The sequence below is a fragment of the Myzus persicae genome, unplaced genomic scaffold (genome assembly GCF_001856785.1).
Source record: "Myzus persicae strain clone G006 unplaced genomic scaffold, MPER_G0061.0, whole genome shotgun sequence".
In the NCBI taxonomy this organism is placed as follows: domain Eukaryota; kingdom Metazoa; phylum Arthropoda; class Insecta; order Hemiptera; family Aphididae; genus Myzus; species Myzus persicae.
In genome coordinates this window covers 231255-258183 of record NW_019103832.1, presented here as the reverse complement: position 1 = coordinate 258183, position 26929 = coordinate 231255, and the positions used below count along the sequence as shown (strand labels likewise).

The 26929-nt window shown below is 26.7% G+C and overlaps 3 protein-coding genes across 9 annotated transcripts; 2 read left to right on the top strand and 1 right to left on the bottom strand.

The window, feature by feature from the left end:
* Positions 1-1699: 1699 nt before the first annotated feature.
* On the bottom strand, positions 1700-4236 carry LOC111035384 (SUN domain-containing protein 2-like). The gene is made up of 3 exons (XM_022316981.1): positions 3509-4236; positions 2115-2233; positions 1700-2044 (listed from the first exon to the last, which is right to left on the bottom strand). The coding sequence occupies exons 1-3, from the start codon at positions 3953-3955 to the stop codon at positions 1759-1761; spliced, it is 852 nt and encodes a 283-aa protein (XP_022172673.1). The 5' UTR covers positions 3956-4236; the 3' UTR covers positions 1700-1758.
* Positions 4237-4341: 105 nt separating this feature from the next.
* On the top strand, positions 4342-7797 carry LOC111035385 (cleavage and polyadenylation specificity factor subunit 4). The gene is made up of 5 exons (XM_022316982.1): positions 4342-4552; positions 5291-5494; positions 5575-5764; positions 6285-6528; positions 7146-7797. The coding sequence occupies exons 1-5, from the start codon at positions 4450-4452 to the stop codon at positions 7245-7247; spliced, it is 843 nt and encodes a 280-aa protein (XP_022172674.1). The 5' UTR covers positions 4342-4449; the 3' UTR covers positions 7248-7797.
* Positions 7798-12285: 4488 nt separating this feature from the next.
* LOC111035383 (acyl-CoA synthetase short-chain family member 3, mitochondrial) lies at positions 12286-24239 on the top strand. Of its 7 annotated transcripts, none has more exons than XM_022316975.1 (17): positions 12286-12314; positions 12634-12812; positions 13000-13043; positions 15583-15660; positions 15750-15894; positions 18554-18698; positions 18761-18905; positions 19556-19652; positions 19731-19942; positions 20473-20701; positions 21040-21150; positions 21207-21279; positions 21400-21526; positions 21710-21855; positions 21916-22138; positions 22200-22375; positions 23142-24239. In XM_022316975.1, the coding sequence occupies exons 3-17, from the start codon at positions 13025-13027 to the stop codon at positions 23244-23246; spliced, it is 2031 nt and encodes a 676-aa protein (XP_022172667.1). In that variant the 5' UTR covers positions 12286-12314; positions 12634-12812; positions 13000-13024; the 3' UTR covers positions 23247-24239. The 7 variants fall into 7 exon arrangements, with proteins under 7 accessions (XP_022172667.1, XP_022172669.1, XP_022172666.1 ...); XM_022316977.1 differs by having other exon boundaries at positions 12289-12525; positions 13000-13036; XM_022316974.1 differs by having other exon boundaries at positions 12289-12525.
* Positions 24240-26929: the final 2690 nt, after the last annotated feature.

Genomic DNA, 26929 nt, shown 5'->3' with positions numbered 1-26929 from the left:
GTAGATAGCGTACGACACTTGTGCCAAAAAGGGTTTTAGAAATAGATCACTAAAATATTGTAATTAAATGTGTTTCGGTTTGGAAAATTGTCCATTTCGAGCACTGCTAGAGGTATCATTTGGTTTAATTTTAATTCTATTGTAATGTTAAGAATACAATTAGTTAATAATTCCCCAAAAATTAAAAATCAAAAAGTGTACATGCGGTAACTGACTTGGCAAGCGTTTTTTTAACAACTATAACAACTTAAGGATAGCCTTATAATGAAATTTTAACTTTTCTCTGACAGAATAAATAATTTTTTATAGACATTCAAAGAAAAAATTAAAGTAAATCGAAGACGTTATAACTTTTTGGCAACTAAATAATTATTTAATACATTTTCATAATTTACTGGTTAGAAGCTATTAACACTTAACAGTGAACATTATAAGTTTTAAAATACTAGAATAAATCAAAAGTATAATTAAGTACCATTAGATGGTCTGGCTTTAAAGAAAACCATACTAATCAATACTATTTTGATTGGGATTTTAAATCTTTATATCTTTGTTGTAAATAAAAGAAAACAATACACCGGTGGAGGTGAGGTCGGCAGTGTTTTGTGCTGCTAAGAGTAACCTTCCTATAGTCACAGAGTTAAAACATTCAATTTGAGGTAGTTTTTTAAATTAAATTAGGTCAGAACTCAGTCAGCAGATGTTGATGATGTTTTGGTATACACAACAGCAGTAATCATATGGATAGGTTTTGAAAGTTTAGAGATCTCTATTCTAGATCAAGGAATTCAATTTATTACAAAATAAAAATAATAAAAATAAATTAAGATTATTTTATTGTATAATACATTAAATATATAATGCTTGTCGAAATATTAAAAAACTAAAATCATAATTGTACAGAAAAAATTAAATAATTAAAACAAGACCATTCAATATATCAACATAAAAAAAGTGAAAAAAAATTGTTTGAATTAATACAAATAATTGAGTTGGTATACATAATAATTAATGTAAGGATGGCAAACAAAAATGGAAGTCGTATAAATTTATAGGTATTTTATATGCATACACATACAAAATCTACACACATACACATTTGTATGTGTACAAATATATAAAATAATTAATTTTGAATGGGCTAACAAAAATCTATGTAATATAAATTGAAAAAAAATTATTATAAACATATAGGGTGTTTTGCACCTCATAGTATCAAATAACAATGATCTATATCCATAAAAAAGTTTAAAAAAAACAAACAAATTATAGATCATAATATGAATACATATTAATTAGAATAATAAATCATATTAAATTAGAATTAGACAATTTCAAAAAAGGTAATCAATAAAAAAAAAAAACCAAAATAAGTCAATAAGGATTTAAAAAAAAAAATTGTTAGATGAGCAAAAAATAAACTTCAACAATGGATTTTCTCAACATTTGAAAGAGAAAATACATTCAAAAATACGAATGTAAACTGTAACATAAGTTAACAATGAATAATTCTCTAAGTAGAGAAATTCAACAACTTAAAATCCAACATAAAACTATTAATTTAAATAACGTCTTTAAAATTTAATAAGTAGGTCCAATTTTGGAAACAGAAAAATTGAAAAATTGTCTTTGACAAGAATACAATTACAAAAATGATTTATATATAAGTTACATTAACAACAAATTTTGAAAATCTTTCAATTTTTCGTAGTTTATTTTAAATTTTTGTTTAGAATTAATGGCAAATGCTAATTAATATTAGTTATAATTTTTTCTTGGTCCATGTTTAGCATTTTCTTTCTTACCTTCCAATACAAGTTTCGATACATCCAATACACATGAATTGCAGTCATTGTCTGTAGAACTTTCATTTAAGAGTGAATCGTCAGTAATATAAGGTTCATATTTTCTTAACCGTTCAATTACATGTTTTAACTCTTTTTCTAGACGAATGGTTTTTGTTTGGTATTGATCACACCAAATTCGAAGATTTTTAAGTTCAACTGTTTCAGGCCGAGAATTACTCAATTTATCTCGAAAATATCTATAATACAATATAATTATATTTTAATTATTCATTAGGTCGTACTTATTTTGATAACGAAATCACTTACCCCAACGGATCATTTGGTCGAAAAGGATCTTGATACATATCGGATAATATATTAGTGAATGTAGATAAAATACCCATTTCTTCCAAGTATTTTCTGAATTCTTCATGCCGTGTATCAAACTAACAATTAACATTGAAAAAAAATTATTTTAGTTGGTATAGTTAAGTTTTCATAACTAGCTTTAAATTTCATATGAGGTTAGTTCACTATGACTTTTTAACTAACTGAGCTTAACGTGATCTGCTGATCATAAAATTTGGTATGTTATGCACTAGTAAGACGGAGACAATAAATGCTTGTGTAACATTCCCTTAAGAATATCCAAATTTACTCAACATTTGTTCACAAAATAGATAGGTATATCAGGTAGTAGATACTACAGTAAGTTACCTACAATTATTTATAACATGAAGTACATTTGTTGACTACATTTCATGCATAATAAATTTAATAATAAATCCAAATAGGTACACTAAAAAATTATACACATAAATGAGTAGAATTTAAACTTAAGTAAATTATTATAAAAATATCCTGAATAACAGAATAGTAGATTAAAATTATTGGTTGTTTGTATTATTTCACAACCCAATTAATCTATTTTTTAATAGACTTGAAGCGTATGAAGTTAACGTGTTAGATAATGATCAAAACTTTAGAGTAGGTATTCCAGTATTCATGTAGTATTCTATCCATCAAAAAACTGTACACATGTAGTACCTATGTTACCTACCGGAAAATGTGACATGTCATACTGACTCTTATAAATGTTATTTTTATATATTATAATAAATATTTAAGTCTGTGTTATGTCCATTCATCCAGCTGTTTTAAGCAATAGATATGTTTGATCATCAACTAAAATAGGAATGGTGGCGGTCCATTAAAACATAACACGACAATTAATTTGAAGTTGTATGGGATGGCGTTAAAATAACAGGTATAACAATTTATTAAGTATTAAAATATTTGATGATTGACAGCAATACATTCAAGTAAATTTTAGTTTTATATATTCTTATAAATCAATAATCAGTAGGTAAAATACGGTAACCACAAGTACAGTTTTTTGGTAGTCAGCACACTGCACCAACGAAATAGTGGAAAGTAGTATACCACATGAGTACTGGGATACCTACTCTAAAGTTTTGATCATTATCTAACACACTAACTTCATACCTATGCTTCGTTTAAATGTAGACAATATATGTATTTTATGTTTATAAATATTTATAATTAAATAACAGGTCCCCTTCCCACGACTAGTCTTTATCGCTAGACTTTAGAATTTTCGCCATGCTTTGTTCAAGTATATATTATAATAGACCATAAATGTACACAAATATAAAATTGTTCACCACTCTAACGCAACCGGATCCGATGGTGGTGTTTACCTTATTGGATACATTGCGCGAGAACATCTGCCGGTTCTGACGCTGGGGCGACTGCAGTTCCGAATCAATTTGCAAGTCTTCTGCGGAACTGATATTTTTGTTGCTGCTATAGTTGTTGTTGTTGTTGTTGTTGTTGTTATTGTTATTGTTGAACACGAGCTGCTGTGCATCGTAGTCGTCGTCGTCCTCTTCGGTGTGATCGTGAGCCGGTTGCTGTGGCGTCAGCGGCGGCGGCGGTGGATACTGATGGACGGGCGACCACGCCATGGGCGGATAGCCAAAGTGCGGTGGCATTGGAAACATCGGTTGCCCCGACGGTATTGGGAACGCGTTTGGGGGCGGCGGAGGCGGCTGTGTCAGTGGCGGCTGAGGGCGATAGATGGGCACAACTTGGGGCATTAACTGAAATTGAGGACAATCGGCCATAGTGCGGCACTCGTCGCTCATTGTTTTATGAACGAATTGACCGAGTACTGGTCGGAAACGTTAATAAAAGTGTATGAAAAGAGAATAACAACCACCGGACGCCGCGCGAAAAACGGTTTGACAAGCACGCAACTGTGAACTGGGCACACAAATGATTATTGACAATTGTTTTGTACAAACGCACAACACATAAAACACGATCCACTAGGCACTAATGTACTGTTGAGCGTCGACTGTTGAATTGACGATGCGGGGACCGTATTTGTTATTTTTATTTTTGACCGGGAAAACCATAATTTTAGAGCGCATTAACCGCGGTTAAGGTGCTTATCAAATGGTTAACCGGCTATCAAATCTGTTATCATTTCTTATCGACAACAAAATATGTATTCGAAAATAAACAGTATATTTATTATTTTACTGTTTAGTATTGCAACTAAAAAAATATTATGTAGCTTACTTAGTAATTAAGTTTTTCTATAAAAAAGCTATACATTTTTCATCGCCTAGATACAATGGAGTTGCTTGTGGCAGGATTTGATGACATCAAGTTCAATGTTGAAATAGCTTTAGATGAACAACATGGGGCTTTACCTCTACCGTTCAATGGGATGGACAGTAAGTCACTATTGTTATTTATTTATTCAAACATTGAAATTGAATATGAATCAATGTCTTATTATTGCTGTATGTATATTATATGAAAACTATTCAATGCTATAAAAAGGTTCCTGTTTGATTAATTATGTATTCCGAAATAGTAGGCAACTGTAAATTGGAATGATTAAAATATTTCTTGAAATTTTGACTACATTTTTACAACATATAATTTTAAGGTTTAGGTATATGACAAAATCAAAGTACATATTATACCTATGTTCTAAAAGTTATATTGAAACATGTTTATGCTAACAATATTCGGACCATTTGTCATACTAATTATAAGTCTTTGTATCAGATCAATTCTAATTTTACTTAAATTTTTTTGTTTTAAATTATCTTAATTTTGCAGCTTTAACTTTTAACTTACAGTTATGGAGTTTAAATTTTTATCAGAATTCAAGGTACTAAGTACTAATATCCTAATTATTTAATCTAAAAAAAATGTAGAAACCATATAATATAAAAAAACCTATACTTATAATATATTTAATTTAATTAACATTCAGAAAAAAAATGTATAATACCAGTTAACATTTACTTATTGATCGATGGTATGAAACTTATTTTGTACAAGTTCATATTTTTATGTTTGAAACTACCTATAGGTTATGTTCGTTTTCTATTAATACTTTCTTTTAATTAGGAAAATAACTAACTTAACTCAAACATTGAAATTTTATATTTTGTGTTTAGAATCTATCGCTGCAGTTTGTTCATTTTATCCAAAAGGATCCTGTTCTAAAGGTGCATTATGTCCAATGCGACATGTACGAGGAGATCGAACTGTTGTTTGTAAACATTGGTTACGTGGTTTGTGCAAAAAAGGGGATCAGTGTGAATTTTTACACGAATATGACATGACTAAAATGCCTGAATGTTATTTCTATGCTCGATTTAGTAAGAAATAATACTTATTTTTAATAAACTATAATTATCTATTTATATAATATAATTTAATATTATTTTAATTTGTTTAGATGCATGTCATAACAAAGAATGTCCATTTTTACATATTGATCCTGAAAGTAAATTAAAAGACTGTCCATGGTATGATCGAGGATTTTGTCGCCATGGCCCACATTGTAAACATAAACATGTTCGCCGTGTACTTTGTATGAACTATGTTTCTGGATTTTGTCCAGACGGCCCAAACTGTAAATTTGTTCAGTATGTATTATTACTACCTGACCAATATTTTTGTCTTTACTATGTAACTACAGTCCACAATCTAACACTTGTTACAAATAATAATTTATAAAAGATTAATTTGATATAATTCATATTTTATTGACACCCGCCAGACTTGAAACCAAGATTTAAAAACCATTAAAATAATTAGAATAAGTAGAAAATATTACATGTAATTAATTAAATCATTTGTAAACCCAATGGCTCAATTTTCTGAAGTCTTTTACCAATAAAAAGAAAAAAAGTATACAGTTCATTAAAATAATAATCAACTTATTGAATAGTAATGAGTAAATTATTTAAAGTTATTGTAATTATTGCAAAATAAAATAATAATTAAAAAATATAATGTCCTAACTTGGACATTAACACAAAATTATAAATAATATATTTAACATTGGTGTTGGAATGCAGTAATGTATTAAAAAAATAATTCATAATAAATTTAATTATATGTTTTTGTGTTTGAATTATATGAATGTGTTATTTTTCATTTTAGTCCTCGATTTGAACTTCCGGCATATCAACAATATGATGCTAATCAAAAAGATGCTAAAAAACTTGTAGTAATATGTCATTTTTGTGGTGACACTGGACATAAGGCTATGTACTGTCATAAAATGGTATCAGATCTTGTAAAAATTAAACCAGAGCTGGAGGTCAACAATGAACCATTGCCAACAAATGCTCAAGCAGGATTTGCTAGAAAATTGAAACCATTAGAAGAAGTTACATGCTATAAAGTAATAATATTTTTATTCAATACCTAGAAAAGAAAATATTATAATAAAAATCTTTAAAACAATGTTATGTTCATTTGACCTTTGTAGAAAATTTCAACTGTTCATTTTTGGCTTCACATTCAAATACATCCCTTAGACATTATGTAAAATTAAATTGCAATTATTTTGATTTATGTTTCTTTCATGTAATATTCATGTGCTTATATTTATTATTTATGATATAGTTGATACATAAGTAATGAATAATCTCTAGTTAGATAAGGGTTAAGAAATAAGTAACATATAATATTTGGTACACAGTCTATACTATATAAATGTATAGTATAAAATTGTATTTTTGACTTATTTCATTACCTAAATCTATTTATTTATTTATTTATTTATTTTCTATTCAAAAAAGTATTTGTTCATCTATAAAATTTTATATTAAGTTGTAATTATTTATTATAAAATGTAAGTGTTTAAGTATGGGTAATAACTAATAATAAACTAGGTTATAAGTAGTACTAGGTAATAATAAACATTTTATAATAAGCATTTTGTGGGGAAAGATTTTATAATTGAAGCGGTAGAATTTTGTTTCATCTATTTGATAAACAATATTTATTTTTTTTCAGTGTGGATTTAAAGGTCATTATGCCAACAAGTGCCCAAAGGGTCATTTAGCTTTTTTATCTTTGCAACAAAACCAGGCACTCCAAAACAACCAAGGTGCATGATACAACAAGTCAACCTTAACATTTTAATAAAATGGTAATTAATGTGATAATGTATTATTTGTGTATATTTTTTGTTTTTTAAGGGACTTAAGTTGATACATGTACAATTTTAGGAATATTAAAATAGTTTTATTTGGATCCCTAGTAATTGTAAAAGTATACTATAACAAAAATAAAAATACTAAGATGGTTTTTAAAAAAATAAATATTTTTTATAAATGCTGAACCCTCTCCTCAAGATATTAAAGTTTGATAATAATTTCATGAAATAACATGGCGACTGCGGAATTCATTAGTTTTTAAATTTCCATTTTTATTCCATACAATTTAAAACATATAATAACTCTCATATCTATTTTTGTAGCTTTATTCTTTATTTTTTATTATATACCTTTTTTTTATTTACTGACTGAAAAAAAAATTAGATACATACTTTATAAATCTTATAGTATATCATACAACAGTATTTAATTTACAGATTCTATTAATATAGTTTGATTAATAATTTTAAATGACCAGATTATCTATAAAATAACAGGTCAACATAATCTACAACTGTTGTAAGACAAATTATCATTAAACTCACTTCAAATCAACTTTAAATTAATACAATTTGTCTGATGTAACTTAAAAGTGTGTAATATAATAATATAATACTCGCTTGCACCAATTTAGTACAAATGAGATATTATATTTGAGATATTTTTTTAATAAATATATAAAAAATTAAAATATTTATATTACTTATTGTACTCGATGTATAGATTGTAATTTTTCATAATAAAGTCAATACATTTAAAAAAAAAAAAAACTATATAAGATACTTTGAAAAATACAACTGTAAGGTATTCGTATGTTGTGTCATGTGTAAGATAGCAAATCTACGTATCTGATTATTATTAAAGTTTATTTACAGTTAATATTAGAGCAAATTTACTTAATATCTAATTTAGAAAGAAGAATATAAACTATGCTTGGGCTAAGTTTTTTTATAAGTTTATAAGTTATAAATACTTAAATGTTTCATTTTCTTCAAATTTATATTATTTGTTTTAAAAAATATATGTGAAGATTATACTTTTTGTTTGAGAAGTTTTCTCTATAAATTTGACTATATGTAAATTTACTCTGATATTAAGTATAAATAAACTATAGTAAGAATCTGGTATGTAGATTTTTTATTTTAAACACCTGTTAGACAGAGAAACGTATGGAAATATAATATCTTCTTTAGGTGTCTGAAAACTATTTATTTTGGCCGAACAGGTTAAACCACATTACAAAGAAATTACATTATTTTTAATTGTGGACATCACACTAAACATTTAAGTAAGCTTTAATGTGTCTGCAGAAACTGTAACTAACTTTTTTTTCTTCATTTTTATAGTTATAAAAATAGTTATATTGGTTATTGAACTATTAATGTATAATATTTTATAATTTTTTTTTACTTGTATATTTTTTTGTATAAAGAATCAATAGTTAAAACTAAATTGAATTATAATTTTACTTGTACTTATAATAATAAAATAAGTGCTGTTGTTTTTGTCATTAGTCTATTTAATTATAGTTATTTATATAACTAGGTTGATACTTGATCTTATCAAGTTGCAGTTGGAAAAACAGGTAAAAAATCTAGCTGTGGCTCAAAAGTTGTTTATATTTTTATCTTGATAGTTTCTTCAAATTACTGTACAAAAAATTGAATAATTTCATTAATATGTTATATAATATAACTATTAATTAGAAATATTGCATTTGCAATTTTTTTTAAACTTATTTATTTAATTGGCTCTAAATTTATTTGTTGTGTAACAAATCTCCAGCCAACTTGATATTTTGTATCTATGTAAAAAAAACTGAGTGCTAGAATATGTTAAAATCATCATCCTTGTGTTAAAAAATAAAATATCGTTTAGAGTTTTAAATTTATTAAACATAGTTACTTCTTATTTATTTAACTCTTATTCCTGGGTAAAGATTTACCCATCCAATCTATTATTCTTACTCTTAGGTAGGTATCATTTCTGGGGCGCTGATGTCAGTTTCATATATGACAAATTATCTAAATTCTTTTTTTTTGGAATGTCTTTTATCGACATTTATAGTAAAAAAAAGCCAAAAGTTTCAAATGTCTATAAATATTCAATACCTAAGTCTAAATATTTTTTTAACTAGTCCATCGGATGTAGCTCCAGAATTTTTTTAGCAGTTATCTATGCTTATTTGTAATTGAATTATAACAAAATAATAAAATCGATTTTGACGAAAACCACGGTAGGTGGGTAAGTAATAATTCAAGCTCAGTATCATGTATGGATTATCTACAATTAGTCGCTGTTACATTGTTATCCTGTAACAAATGAACTGAATTATTTGAAACCAATAAATAATAATACAACACCAATAAATATTCTTAATATTTCTATATTACACACTTAGAATAACTGTACTGCTTCAAACTAGGTACCTACCTTATACCCGGTTAACATACACTAGCCGGATTCATAGCTACGTAGTGCACGTGAGTAGTCGTATCGTGTGAGGGCGTGGTAACTATGGTTACAACTGGTAATCTATATGATTTAAAAGTTGTAGTCAATTCTCGGTATACTGGGTTTCAACTTGGTCATTAGGTACCTACTTTTATATGATACCAAAGAGTATAATATCCAATCTCAATACAATTTGATCGACAAGACATGACACATGACGACGACGTGCCTACCTAGCTAGTTAGGTATCGTAATTCTTAAGTTAACCATATATTATATGTACCATGGATTACTAGTAGATTTGCGGCGTCGATAAAAAATAGAGATAAATTTAATGGTAACACTGAAGAGGGATACTTAAAATAATTTGGTAATCATTAATCAATAATATTATAAAAATGCAAAAACAAATTAACAATACTTAATCGGAAGGCTAAAGAACAATATTATAGAAATAAAATGGAAAAATGTAGGTACTAGCATTGATTATAAGTACTATAATATAATAATACTATAGTATTTATAATCAATGGTACTTTTACAGTTTTACTTAAGTCCTAAAGGTCGTGGACGGACAATTAGGTAAGCAATTAATGAAAAGACTGAGAAATAACTCTTGCAGTGTTTCCAATTAATGAAAAAATAGAAATCGTAAGTATCCAAATACATCGTTTAAACTCTAAAGACTATTTAAATATTTAAAATAAACTCAAAATAAATTTGCGACTGCTGGAAAAAGGTTAGTGGAAAAAAAAATTTCCAAATAGAATAAAATAATACACCATCTACCTATATGTAGGGTATAAGCAGGAATAATGTATCAAATACGATACCCATTCAATTTATAACTAAACACTATTGGTAAGTGGTAGTAGCCGGTAGGAAATGAATAGTATGAGTTATGAAGTAAAAAATATATTTAGTAATCTGAATAATAACCCTGCACCAGGTTCTGGGTCACGGCTTTATTGCATTGTTTTTTAAACAAATGGGAGACAATTGTTCATACAATAAACTGTAAGTAGTTTATTCAGTGGCACCTACAGTAGCCAATGTCGGGCGAGTTGTAACTTGAAAGTAACAATAATTCTAAGGTTCATACAAACGGAGATAAACAAGATTTCAATAACTATAGACCTATCTTCATAGGTGTAACTGTGTAAGGTGATTAAATATATTGGGAGGGCTGAAGCCGCGCAAAAAAATTCAATTTGTCGTTTCGTGGTTAATTGTTGGTTATTAATTACATTTATTAAAAAAAAAACATGCCAATATATCTTAAATAGTTTTAAATTGCTAGAATATCATACGTGACAAAATATTACCAAATTGTCAAATTAATTTATGATTTTATCTGTAGACTGTGAGTGAAATGAAAATAATCTATTACCTATGGCTATTCGCTATTAACATTAATGACAATATTTGCCAATTGTCACGCTCACATCAACATGTTGGCTGTAGGATGTACATTTATAATACATAAACCTGATGAGTATTATACCCATGACCGTAGGGATACATAGGCATTGTGTATTTTAGCATTATTTTATGGTATAAGTGTATTAAGTGTTCTGGATGTACGAATAGAACATTTTAAGTTTAATATTCCTGCATTACCTACACATTGTTGAAAAATATATTATAAAAGTACCTACAGGAGATAAGTAGTAACTAGTAGTGTAGTACCTACTGCCTTCCATTATCAAATGACAAATACCAACAGATGAGTTATTATTTAAACAAGCAATTAATTCGTCTATTTATTTATATTGTACATTTAACAAATAATTTTAATAAAATCTATACAAAGCAGTGGCGCAACTAGAAAATAATTTCTGGGGAGGGGGTTACCCTCAACAATGTTAATTGTTAAAATATATAATATAACACGCTGGCAGCAAAAAAACAAAATTGTTTTTGGTTGTGGGGGGTTATAACACTCAAATACCTGCTGGTCGAGATACTGATACAAAGGCATACGCTATACATAGGTACTTAATATTAAATAATTAACACAATAGATAGAGGCGAAAAGCGAAGTATATAAAAATGCCTTAAATAGTTAAATATAGGTACAGACAACACTATAAGTAATTAGTTCAAGAAGTTCCCCTGTTTACATGGCAAAAACAATGTTTAATAATTTGGAAAATGATGTAAATGTTTTAAAAAAAGGTTAGTGTGATACTTATTTGTCTAATCCCAACAATGTAAATAAAAAGCATCTAAAAAAATCAACCAGTTAAATAATAAATGACCTCGATGAGAATGTGTATATCGTTAAAGTATAAAATGTGTCGATATGTGTAAATATAGGTACACTGTAAATATAAATATTTCCGACTTAATTATGAAATGGATGTTAATTTAAGATAGGTAATACATAATGTATAATCTAAATATACCTGTACATTTATAAATTATTTCATATTGTTATAATTCAATTGTATAATAATTTCATTGTAAAACAAATTATACATATCAAGGAACTCCGTGTTTCCTTACCTATATCAGATAGGTGTAGATACGAGCTTAGCTCAGTGCCTCAGTTGGTATAGACTATAGGTAGGTACGTATTAGCTCTTATATAACTATATTTTACTCTAAGCTAATATGTTATTGAATAATGCTGAAATAAATAAATACAAGTAATCATTTATCATCTTCTACATATATTTAAAAAAATGTCTGCCTAAACTCGTAAGTCGTATAACGTTTATTCTAATTTGCAATAATTGCATAGGCTACTCCCCAAACTCGTCCAACGTGTATACCTATAGGTATTGCAAGTATCTAATTATATTTTATATTCGACCTCTGGAAATGTATAAAGGTCAATCTCCAACATATATAATATTATCATTTCTTATTTTTCGGTCTGTTTACAGAAAAAATTGTTCTACCGAATAAAATTTGTCGTCTTGTCAGTGATCGTCAAGTTGAAATCGTACATTGTGAATTGTGATATTTAATTCTTATCTTCTAAAGTAAGAAGCTTATTAGTTATTCACTTATTATACTTATTAGTATACTAAGTGTATACGGAAAAGACAAATCCTAAATTTGGGTAAGTAGGTATCTATATGACTATATGTCTGTATAAGTAAAAACAAGGTAGATTATGTACACAATTTAATAGAAATAATTAGAAATCCCAAGTCCAGATTTGTTGTAAATAGTAGGTACTTGAGTTTTGCTAATGGTCAAACACGAAAAGTTATTTATGACGATTAATTTTTTTTTTACCTTTTCAGATTTTGGCATAATTAGGCGGGACGCATGCGTTATCGTGTATGTAGTAGGTATATTATATCCTTCGTGAGACACTTTTCAAAATAAAAATAGATGAATGTACAATAAACAAATACAATACTTAGTAAATATGTTAAATTTTAAATGATAAACAAAGTATCAAATATCATAAATAATTGAACAGATAATTTAAGCCACGATACAGATGGCAGATTTTGATGGAGTGGAAGTAGGTTTAAAAAAAAAAATATTTTAACGAAAATATAAAATTATTTTTGTTACAATAATAGGTAGGTAGTAACTATAATAGGTAGGTTATTAGTCAATAGTCAATTTACTGCTAATATTTTTCGATTTTTTTAAAACAATTTCAGTGGTGGGTCTGGACCCTTCGACTGCACTTTGGCGAAGGCTCACATTTTATGAATTAACTAACTATAGTGTTTAGTTAAGTAGGTACTTATTTTTGCTATTTGTTATTTGATGTAACTAAATTTATAAATAATTGCATTAGGTATATCATTTTAAAATCTCACTATATGTCTCAATAAAAGTTTTATTTTCTGACATATAACTTAAACTTATAAATGGTTAGGTTAGGTCATACACTCAATAGGATGAAGTGCCCCCATAGCCCAATAAATAAAACATCGTAATACACTCATTTATAATTTCTAACAAGTAGGTACCCCTTTCATAAAAATAAAACGTACTCATTAGATTCTGAAAGTAGCAAATGAATGTTTAGTATTTACAAATTAATTTTGTAATTTTTTGTAATCATAACGTAATATGGGTATGTATACCCAATTTAATTGATAACGTAGTTGGTAAATATGTAATTATGTAAACATTTTAATACGTGAGTGTGATCCTTTGCAAGTCCTCACAGGCGTGTAAATAAAAATTTGATGGTGGGTGTCCACTTTATTCATAATTTTACATTTGACTTGAAATTAACCTGGGTGCCACTGGCGCACAAAATATGTACTCGAATAACAACATTAATAGTTAATATCTATTCTGAGAATTCTACAATTAAAAACAAGAAACATAATACATTTAAATTGTGGAACTATAATGATGAGCCTCTATAATGTATTGAATTTTATAACTGATTTAAATATTTAATGCTTAACAGAACATAAAAAAGAATCTATATGGGAAATGGGTGAACCTATCAGGTTTGTTACAGAGAATTGATAAAACGAGTTTGAATTAATTATAAACGAAAGCTAATAACCTGTGTAGTTGATGCTTAACCAATAAAGAAAAAAAATACCTAAACGGATAGGTACATAGAAAAGAAAATCATTTGTATAGTTATATTCAGTATGGCACATGTTATAACATAACAAAATTGTTATTGTCATAGAACATTTTCGTTAAATAGTAATCTAAAAAGGAAACTTAAAAAATGCATATTCATACATGACTTTACTTACTACACCTAAACGTATGGAGCAAAAAGATCCTGCATAACTCATGGACATGAAAAAATGTTCACTTTATCGTTGTGTTATTAATATATAACATAATATGTTATATTATATTGTATTATAATTATTATTCGACGTAAGCAGTTAAAAATAATAACAATGAATGTAGGATTTTTTTTATAAATAGGTTTTTTTTTTATTTTAAACTATATTACATAATTCACATCATGCATGATGGTATGTCATAGGGCAAAAACAATACCAGGATGTGAGTTTGATTGTTTGAATTATAATTACAAATGGGGCCATTTGTATTACACGTATAATTTTGCATCGAGTTCATTCTGTAAAACTTCCGAACATGATTTTATGACTTAATTAAAAAAACAAATCAAAAAATGAAATTATTAAATATATATTATAAAAATATATAAACCTATAGTAATTTTTGTTGTTAGTCACTTTCTTGGGAATAAACCATTACTAAACATGAAACTAAGTAGAAACATGTATATTGTATTGGCATAGGATAAATTAATTTTATAACTTAACACATTTTCCGTAAAAATTCGTAAATAATAAATCTGTACATAATTTAATTTACTCGAAAAAATAAAGTATATTATTTACATTCTTATTTAAGTTTTTTTACTTATTTTAATTCTTTTACATAATGATAAAAACAATTGATATAAATATGAACTCATCAATGAAATTAGATACATGGCATTAACTGTCTATTACAAATTTGAATTAATCTACATATAATTATAAATAATTAAACAAAACAAAGGTCGTTAATCGAACAGCACTGTCAAAGCTTTAGACACTGCATTTCAAATCATTTTAGTATCGAAATTTTTTTTTTAAATTTCATTGTGTTTGTTTTAAATTCTAATGGTAATTATTTATTTTAAATAAAAACAGTTGTGGGTGTAATAAAGAAAATTAATCTTAATTACCGGCAGAAGTGTTTTTCTTTGTGATAAATTCTGTGCATTTATTTATACGTTGAAGCAATAACTTATATTTTGTTTCTGTGTTTTGTTATTTTTATTGTTTAGTGTATGAACGTACATATTTTCTAATTATTTTTTCATAAACGTTAGACATTTAATCCTCTATTATCATTTATATTTCGACTAGGTAATTTAGTTAACAATAATTACGTGGACAACAATATGGTACCAAATCGAAACAAATCACTCCTTGTAAATCGTAATGGTAATAATTTATTCATTTATAACAAATATTGTAAAATAAACACTATATCTTCGTATTAAGAGTGTACAATTTATTTATCGTTATTTTAGTAATAAAGACTGAAAATTATGAAGAAGCATACCGTCGATCTTTAGAAGATCCTGAAGGTTTCTGGGCTGAAGTTGGTGCCGTAGTCGATTGGTACAAGCCCTGGGATAAAGTTTTAGACAATAGTGCTCAACCTCTAACTGATTGGTAAATATTAAAATGGTTTGATTATTTGCTCATATGATTATGGGTTGAATGTAAACTTTTTATCTTATTCTTGTATAGATTTATCATAAAAAAATAATTCAACATTTCTTTTTTTCTATTTTGTGAAATTATACTATATAGTAAATTATGTATAGGTAATATTATAATTTATAATTTATGATTATTAATACTAGGTAGACACTAATAAGTAGTAATTTTATAGTTTTGTTTATATATATAAATATATTATAGAAACATAGTATTTCCGAATTATAATAACGATATTATTATCTAAACTAGTGATTCTCAACCACGAACTTGAATTAAGTGCACTACTATGTCACGACAAGTTATGAAAAGTACAAATAAATAATTTTTAGTTTATAGGTACTTTGTACAATCTAAATTTTTCGTAATAAAATAAAAAGTACAAAAATTGTTTTACAACAGTAACTATGTCAGTATAAACTCATCTTGTATTTACACATTGCCTGTAGGTTAACTGTTTAGTATTGAATTAGAACATGATATGATAATTAATTTATATTTATATATATATATATTTTAAATTTATTTTACAATAAGATATTCCTAGCTTGCTCGCTATCTACACCTACTTCACCAGAATTTAAAGTATTTATTAATTGTGTAAACAGTAAAATAATCTTTGGTTATAACTAGGTGTATAAAATAATTTTTGGTGTTTAAAATCTAACTGTACTTTATATTTTATGGTTTCCGCAGCATATTAGATTATGAAGCTTAAATATAAGAAACTTTATAAAATCCAAATTATTTTTGTAGGGCACACCAGAATTTTTAGAAAATACTCAAGGGTTGGAGGGTTGACTCAACTCCCAAGGCTGAGAATCGCTAGTGACTTTGTGACAAAGTCATGGCAGTATTCATGTTTACGAATATATTCTATACAGTTATTATTAAATATCATAGGATATTAGGATATTAAATAATAACTATTAGTTTGGTACTTTCATTAGTTACTTTATTCACACATTCTATTGTGTAGGTATTGGTATTTGTAAGAACTCGATAGGTAGGTACATACAGTCACAATAAAACATAATTCTTGCATTTGAAAATTCAAATTACGCCTGAAATAATGAGTGTGTTATTTAGTTGTAAATATACATTTCATGTACGTACCAACATATTTATTATTATTATTAATTATCCCGCGGCAACACAGGTCATTGTGTGCTATTAGCTATTGTAAGGAGTTAGGGAAGGGTTGGTACGGTTGTTGGAAACTCATTTACTTATGTGATTATACTGTGTATTATACTGCATATAAATGATAAATACTATACGAAGAAGGTGCCTATTCCAAAAAAAATTTTAGACATTTTATTATTTCAGTTTGATATTTTTTTTCATTTTAAATTTTGAATATTTATGGGAGATTAAAATGGGTTAATATTTTACAAGTTAAAATTCGTTTGAGTTTTGGTATCAGGTTAAGTTATTTTGATCTTGCCTGATTATAAGGTACTAAAAAGTTAGTGACGTGTCGTATTATATATAATGTTTATAATTATAAGTTAAGACTATCCAAAGTTTTTTGGTATCGTATGGTATCTACAAATAGTATTGTATCTACTGCATGTCTGCAAAGTTTAACAGCTCCCATGTACATTTACTTTTGAGATAAAATATAAATATTATATATATATGTTGAATTATAAAATTATAATCTGGGTACCAAATTATAAGATGAGAAAATAAAAATACCATAGGATAACTACTAATTAGGTGCATGTTACAATGCAGTATTATACTATTATTTATTGGAAATCTATAACAAATCTAAAATAAAAAATAATTCTTAGTATCTATATACCAGCTAAAGTATTCGCATGTGTAGGTAATTACTGAATCACAATTTTATTAAAAAAAAAAAAAAACACTGAAAGCCTTTAATTCGTCATAGATCTTAAATAAGTTTCCGAGATGTGGATGAGTATGATCTCAATATTTACTTATTTATGAATTTAATTAGAAATGTTTATTATATTTTATTATATTTTGTTACATTTCTGTTTATAAGCGGTAACTATAATAAAGCTAGACGTTTATATTATTAATATATTAGTTATCTATAAAATAAACGCTTTTAGACATTGTACCTACTTGTCACTTTACACAACTAACTGTTATATCTTTATATTACGTGAACTTATGAGTAATATATTAGTAAATTATTTGTTGGAAAATTGGTTGTAATATGTACCTACTAAAAATATATTTTCAACATTTTTGAATCGTTTAAAAACGATATAAATTACTATAATTAGGTATAGGTTCTATAATACATACGTATTCCTTTATTATCCTCTATTGGGAGGTAGCCATAGTACTAAGCCATTTTCGTTTGCGATAAAATCAAGGGTGCGTCGGGAGGCAACTCGTGTATAGTCTGGAGGCAATTTGTATAAAATCATTGATCTTTTTAACTTCGGGAAGCAACAAGTTGTGCCCAACTGTAGCCATATCCTACCCCATCAGACCACCCTTCATTAAATATTTAGTTACTTATTTAATGGTTTTAAATTAAATTACGCGTTAGGCGGATTAGGTAGTTCAACTTACTATTACATCTATATGAATTAAAGTAAAAGCTAATACTTTTCATCAATTTTAGGTTTGTAGGGGGACAAATAAATGCATGTTACAATGCAGTCGATCGTCATATAAAGGCAGGCAAGGGTAAAAAAGTCGCATTAATTCATGACAGCCCTGTCACAAAATCTGTGACAAAAATTACTTACGAAGATCTTTTTGAAAAAGTTTGTTCTAAATTTTAAAATAGACTGTATAAATATAAAATAATTGTTTATTTTATTTCAAGGTATCATTGTTAGCTGGTGCTTTGGTAAATCTAGGTGTAGTAAAAGGTGATCGTGTTTTGATTTATATGCCTCTTATACCTGAAGCTATTATTTCAATGTTGGCTGTGGTTCGAATTGGAGCCGTTCATTCTGTGGTTTTTGGAGGTAAGATAATCTACGATAATCAGCTAATATTGTTTAAGACAACTACCTATATTAAGGTTTGTGTTTTGTGTATACTTAAGCAGGTATTACGTAATACGTATACCAATAAATGTTATGGGTATGAATGTATTAATAAAATTGAAAAACTTATGTATGTACCTAATATATATTTCTCTGATAATAACAATCTATACAAAATATAATACATACTTATTGAGTAGTGAGTGGACAATTAGAATCGCGATCAAAGGAATTTGGAAAATATTCTTTAGTGAAATATTTGACACATGATATTTAAAGACTTAAAGTTTATTTTAAAGAAAATGTCTTAGCCAAATTTGTATCTACTATAGATGTACTATCAACTAAAAACTAAACGGATTTAACTAAAAAGTGTTCTTATAAAATAAAAATGAAGTCAAGCATATAGTCTCTACTGTTATGATTATTGTATTTACCTAATTAATATAAATATTTAAATACAATCAACCTATTTATTTTGATGCAAAACGTTAATAAAAACTTATTAGGTGAACTTTTAGGAAATTTCGGAGCAATTAATTTTATTAGTACCTACGTGCATATTATTGAAAATAATACATACCTACCTAGTTATTATTATTTATTATGGAATGCATTATATTTCTCAGGATTTGCAGCTCGGGAACTTTGTGCACGTATCAACCATGCCACTCCTAAGGTTATAATTGCAGCTAATTGTGGGATCGAACCGAACAAAATAGTAAGGTATTTGAAAAAAAAAATTTTGCTAAAGAAAAAATGAACGAAAAACAATAATTGTTCGTGATGTGGTTTTAAATCTAGGTACAAAGATATTCTAAACACTGCTCTTGACCGGGTAACAGAAAAACCTAAACATTGCATTATATACCAAAGACCAAACATGGAACCTTCTCCATTAACTCCAGGAATTGATATACTTTGGTCCGATGCATTGTTGACAGCTAAACATCATCCATGTGTACCAGTGGAAGCAAATCATCCTCTTTATATACTGTATACATCAGGCACTACAGGTATGTATATTTTATTTTATAAACAATATATAATAATGTAAATTGAAATATTAAAAGATTTAAGTACCTATACACTTTCTTTTTAGATTTAAAAACAATTTTTTTCTTAATAATACATTTGCTATTTCGTTGTTACATAACTATTATCATTGATGAGAAGAGTAGCTTAAAAAATCGTTTTAATTAAAAAATGTATTTATATATTATATATAATTCTGTAGCTTAAAAATATTGTAAGCTTATAAAATATTTGTACTTCTAAAATGTTGTGTAGTGGTTTTCTGAGACCGATTTAGATTATATTTTCTTATATATGATATTATAAAGGATCTTATTCTTGCAATTAGTTATTACAATATTGATAATTACGTTTAAAATAATTTTAATGTATATATTATGTATTATCTATGCACTTATATAAAAGTAGGAGCAAACATGACTGGTAAAATGATTTTTTTGACAAATTTTTATAATATGAAATATTTTAAGTTATTTTGATCATAATATTTAAAATATATTTAAACACTTAGATAAACCTAAAGGAATTGTGAGACCAACTGGTGGACATATTGCCACATTATGCTGGACAATGAGCTGTATTTATGGTATGACGGAAGATGACGTTTGGTGGACTGCATCTGACATGGGCTGGGTAGTAGGACATTCTTACATATGTTATGGTCCACTTTGTGCTGGAATCACATCAGTTATGTATGAAGGTAAACCGGATAGGACACCTGATCCTGGACAATATTTTAGGTAAATCATGTTTGATTTTATAGATAATTTAAATTATTTAAGAGACATAAATAAAAAAATGATTACTGTATTATCTAATAATCTAATAATCACCAAGGCCTGAAACACTTTCATTAATACTTTATAGAATTTATAAATCGCATGATTCTATTATAAATTAATGTTATTCCGGAAATAATCTTCAACATTTCAATTATTTAATTGATAATTATAGCCTACACGATAGAAAACTCATATTATTATTATTATTATTATTATTATTAATTATATTTTTATAACAAATGATTTGAATGTAAAATACGTATTTGTGTAACTTGAATAATTTTTTTTAATCTTAGAGTAATCCAAGACCATAAAGTGAATGGACTATTTACAGCACCAACTGCTTTAAGGGTCATCAGAAGAGAAGATCCAGTTTTGGAATTCGGTAGCAAATATAACACTAAATCGTAAGTTGTAATGTAATATAATATCAATTTATAACTTCCAATATATTTTATTCCAGGCTAAGAACTCTATTTGTGGCTGGAGAACATTGTGATCATGAAACATTGGCTTGGGCTGGAAAAGTTCTGAATGTAAATTAAAAAAAATGTTATCTATGAAATTATACATATATGCATAAAACTGTAGATATATATTATGTAACTATCTAAGTTGTTAAATACAATTTTTAAGTTCGATTTTTTTTTAATTAGGTACCTGTCTTGAATCACTGGTGGCAAACTGAAACTGGTCATTCAATTACGGCCACTTGTCTGGGATTTGGACATAATCTAAAACCTCCTATGTTTTCTGCCGGAATGCCGTTTCCAGGATATGATGGTAACTTTTTATAGTTTTTTTAGTTTTTTTTTTTTTAAGTGATACCATGTTTATTCAATTTTACTGAGATAGTGTGAAACAGAATAATTTTTGATTTTGGTGAAATGCAACGATACAAATATTGAAAATTCTGCTACATCCACTAGAAGATAAATGACCATAATTTATTAATTATAATTTCAGTGAGAATTTTAAAAGAAGACGGTAGTCCGTGCCAGCTATTGGAATTGGGTCGAATTGTGGTCAAACTTCCATTGCCACCAGGAGTTATGTCATGTTTGTACAATGCCCCCGAACGATTTATTAATACATACTTCAATAACTTTATTGTAAAATTATACGAATTTCAATACCAAATGTATGACTTATACTGTGAACTATTACATTAGGGTTATTATGATACTATGGATGCTGGCTATACCGATGAAAATGGTTATATATACGTTACAGCCAGGGACGATGATGTTATTAATGTAGCTGGGCATCGGCTGTCGACATCTGCATTAGAAGATGTAATTCTATCTCATCCGGACGTTGGCGATGCAGCTGTATTTGGTGTCCCAGAGACTACGAAAGGAGAAATACCTTTATGTCTTTATATCAAAAACAAAAGTTAGTAATCATTTTTGTTCGACATTTTTCAAAGTATACAAGTTAATCATAATGGAATTAGATTGTAGTAAAAAAGAAGAAGATATCAACAACGAAATCGTACAAAACGTTCGAGATTTAATTGGACCGATTGCATCATTCCATTTGTGTGCACCTGTGAAAGGTTTGCCAAGAACTCGATCGGGAAAAACAGCTAGAAAATCATTATCAAATTTAGCCAGTGGAAAAAGAGTGATTGTAAGTCAATCATTTAATACATTTAATAAACAGTTTAATGTCAGTACTCAGTACCTGCTATAGTAATATAATATAATATTATGATACTTACTCTCAATATCTATTTATAAATTTTGGTCCAGTATGTAAAACTAAAATGTTATAACTCGGAACAATTTAATTGTTTTTTTTTTTAAATTGTATAAACCATGAAAGTATCTGAAACCTAAATCCCTCTACATTCAATATATTTTTTTTTTATGGCATCAATTGCGTGGTTATTAGCCAGGGGGTTTTTGGGACTGTTAGGTTTTACTGTATGGTTCGGAACACGTGTGTCTACATTTAATAATAGGTACCTATTAGAAAAACTATAATCAATGCCGGATATCTAACTATAAGTAATATGTTCGTTAAACGATAGTCTTAAAACATTTGATACATACAAATTAAAAAATATTGCGTTTTTATCATTATAACAATATATAATATGAATAATGTCAAATATACGAAAACATACTTAAAACAAAAAAATACGAACAACAATATAATAATATTCAAACCTTTTTCCATGACTTTTTATGTTTTCATTTTTAATACTGCTATAATACGTTATTATTTAATATACCAATTTAATGGCAACGAGTTATTAACAAAAAAGTTTAATAAGCCATAAATACGACATTGATGTTATAATAATTAGGCAGTCACTTGGGTAATCACTATCTAAATATTTTAATGTACCCTTAATTAAAATTAAATATTACAAATCTATACAATGTTTCAGATATCAGGTACGATAGAAGATCCATCAGTATATTTGAATATCAAACAGGTGTTACAAAAACTTGGTTATGCTAAAAATGCTCCAGACCCTGAAATTGAAAAATAACAAAGCATCTGTAACAAATATGTAAAATTTAATTTATTTTAAAATTTAAATTTTTATTTGATTATTTCAACAGTAGGTGCAGTAACATATTGTTAAAATATGTATAAAATAAACTATATATACATAATATATATTATGTAAAATCAAAAAAGTTAACAAATTATTATTTCTAATTGCTATTAATTTGTAGTGATATGGAAATTATGACAAAGGTGAAAACTACAATCACTTTAGATACCTACTAAAAAAATAAGCTATTAAATATTGCGTTATATATTTATTACCTATGTATGTATATAATATTATTATAATCATCATACACTACAATAATGTTACTTATTCAAGTCAGTGTAAATTTAAGGAAATCAATATCTAATTAAAAACAGTAGGAAAGAATCATTTATATTTTATTTAATTACTAATAGTATAACACCGCATTGGTCCATGTGTGATAAAAATTGAGTTTTAATAATATAATTTCGGAAGTTGCATTTTTAGTTGTGAAATGTATTAAAATTATGAATTGCATTTAATAATCTGCTTAAAATATTTAGGTATTAAAATCTTAGCAAGCACACATTTATAATTAATTAGTTTTTATTAGATAGCTAATTTACACTATTGTTATCATTACTCATTATTAAAAATTATATCTAAGACTATGATTTATCAATAAAAATTGTGTTTAAAATCACGTTTTATTAATACGAATATAATATAATTAATTATGAATGCGTTTTTCATGATTTTATTTGTATTTATGTGGTGAATTATATTAATAATTATACTAGTTGTATGTACACTTTTTCCCTGGCACAAATCGAATTCTGTAATCAAGTTGAAACAAATTACCGATTTTTACTAAATACAAGTATTATACTCAGATCAACTAAAAAAGAAATTAACAACCCTTAATTATTAAGCATGATATGATTTCATACGTAGATATCTATTTATTGGTAATAATTACTTTAAAAATATATGTGTTTAGGATTACTTCAAAACTTTATCTAAAAATATTTGTGTAATTAATAAACGTTTATGTTATATACAATCCATATTTTTTCTATTTTCCTGATTAAATAAAATGTATTATCAACAAACATATTTCTAAATGCAGCTTTAGGATCTACTGCCTATACCATTTATGCCCTATAACGTATAGTTAAAATATGTATGTATTTTATCCTTACGTTAAAATTATAGTGGTACGAGAATATTTTTCATTGCCTCGATCGTTTAATAACTAGAATTTGGATAATAAATGTACAATTTATACTCAAAAAAACATATTTTCCACAAGATCAGTTTGTTTAAAGATTCAAAGAAAACTAAATATGATATTAGTTGGTTTATTTTCATATGAAAAAATTAAATACCTTTAGTCCTTACTTAACTTTAAAATTATTGAAGTTATTTAATGCAACCAGAAAATAGATAAATTCTAGAAATTCATTTCATTTTATACTAACTTTTTTAATAAATTAAAATAAAGGTTATTAACAACACCTACAATATTTCTATACTGTACTAGAAAACTTGAGTTTTTAAGATATTTTTAGTTCATATGGCTATGGTATTGATTTTTTACACATTATAAAAATGTACAGTATGTTTCGTCGTCCCAGTATATTATGTTTTAAACATGATATTTATTCACAGTTCTTACAAAGTTTCAAAAGACAAATGATTTATTAAAAAAACATTCTTAGTATTATTTTTGTATAATTAATGAATAATGTATTATACCAATTTTTTTTAAAAAGATAATATAGTTCTATGAATTGGTTTATTTTCCGACCATAAACAAATACCCGACGTGAATTATACATAAAATTATACAATTCACATTTCCTCCAAAACAGAGTAGTACCTAATCAGTTATCATATGCTATGTTATTATTATTCTTTTGAGCCTGAAATAATTTATCTTAGCCCATTTGCACCCCTAGTATTAGCCCATGTGGTATATGCGCCCGATTTGATCGAAGAAAAATGTTGCATAATTCGTTAGACAACAATATATAAAATCTAAAATAATATTATAATAATCAATAATCATATACTATATACATACATAATTAATGACGATATAGGATTATATTATATTCATATGTATTTATATGTATATAAAGACTTTATACTAATTATTAATATATAATTATATATATTGAGTTTTTGTATATTATTACAAGTTACTGGGATACATTATACATCAATAACCTTATTTATAGACCTTTCTATTATTTTTTTGTATTTATTTGAACAAATACAATGTATAAGTATATGTAATGCAGGATGATTCTTTCAACATAAGACCATTATTATTTTAGAAATTATTAACTTTTTTCAAATCTGTCTTAAATAGTGACGTTGCATGTCAATGAAGCGCATTTAAGCTACCACCCACACATCAAGATGATATGCTTTTAATGTTTTTGGCATGAATGACTAAAACCCCCCTTGGGGCTCAAATGGTCTGCGCCGACAGTAATTGTTAAAAAATTACTGTTTAGATTTCAAATAAATTTTTTTTTTTCGGTGTATAATAACTACTCTATGTTATTAGCATTATTATAATTTATTAGCTATTAAAATGCATATTACATTGTTGTTAGGTAATATTTTTGTGAGTATTGTACAATATATTAAAAAATTATATTATAAGATTCAATTTTAACTTTTAATATTGGTCAATATTGGTCTTTTGGAAATCTATCAAACTATAAAACCGGTAATTATATCGGTGAAAATTAAATTAACATTATTTTTATATTGATTGTTTATAATCTTAAACTGAAATACCTAACAACATTATTCTATACACGTTTACCTATATTCTTCAAAAGATCGCTTCTTTTTGTAACTATAATTATTGAAAATGTATTGGTTTTATTAAAAATTCATGCAAAAATTGATACCTTTGGGACCACATCGAACATTTTCTCATTAAAAACTGCGCCAATGAACTATAATAATGTACTGTTATAGTGTTATCATTAAGAGCGTTCATTAGCCCGAACGTGATGTTTATTCCGGCACGGAGTTTACGAAGAAACAATTTTCATTTTAGTTGCCGGAAACTCGTTGGTGGTTAATTCTATTTAACAGTGTTCAATATATTTTCTTACCACTCCCACTCGCACAAACAATGCAAAATAGAAGTTAAAATTTGGGTTAGGTATTTTATTTAAAAGCGTTTCTCATATTATAACTATAATCAATAAAAGTTGCCTACCTAATATATTATCACAGGAGTATAAAGTTATTCAATTCAATTGTGTATAGAGTTATAGAAAATTGATATATTAAATGTATTTATTTATAAATAAATATCTAATGAAATATAGTTTAGCCTTATACATTTATAAATTACGCCTTTTGTCGATTTATGTCAAAAGAATAATTTTGTTTTCCAGCCAAAAAGTATGACAATTTAATAACAAGGATTCCTCGTGAGTTGTTTTTATAGCAGTTAAAAATGATGAAAAAACATTGTTGAAACATTCCACTACCTAGTACTTTTATTACCATTTTCTATACACAAATTACATTTTTTTAAATATTTAAACTAATACCTACTATTTACCACAATTTTATTAGGCATATTAATAAGTATTTAAAAATTATCTATTAGCAATATACTATATTTTTATTAGTTCCACTTTTATAAGTTAACCATT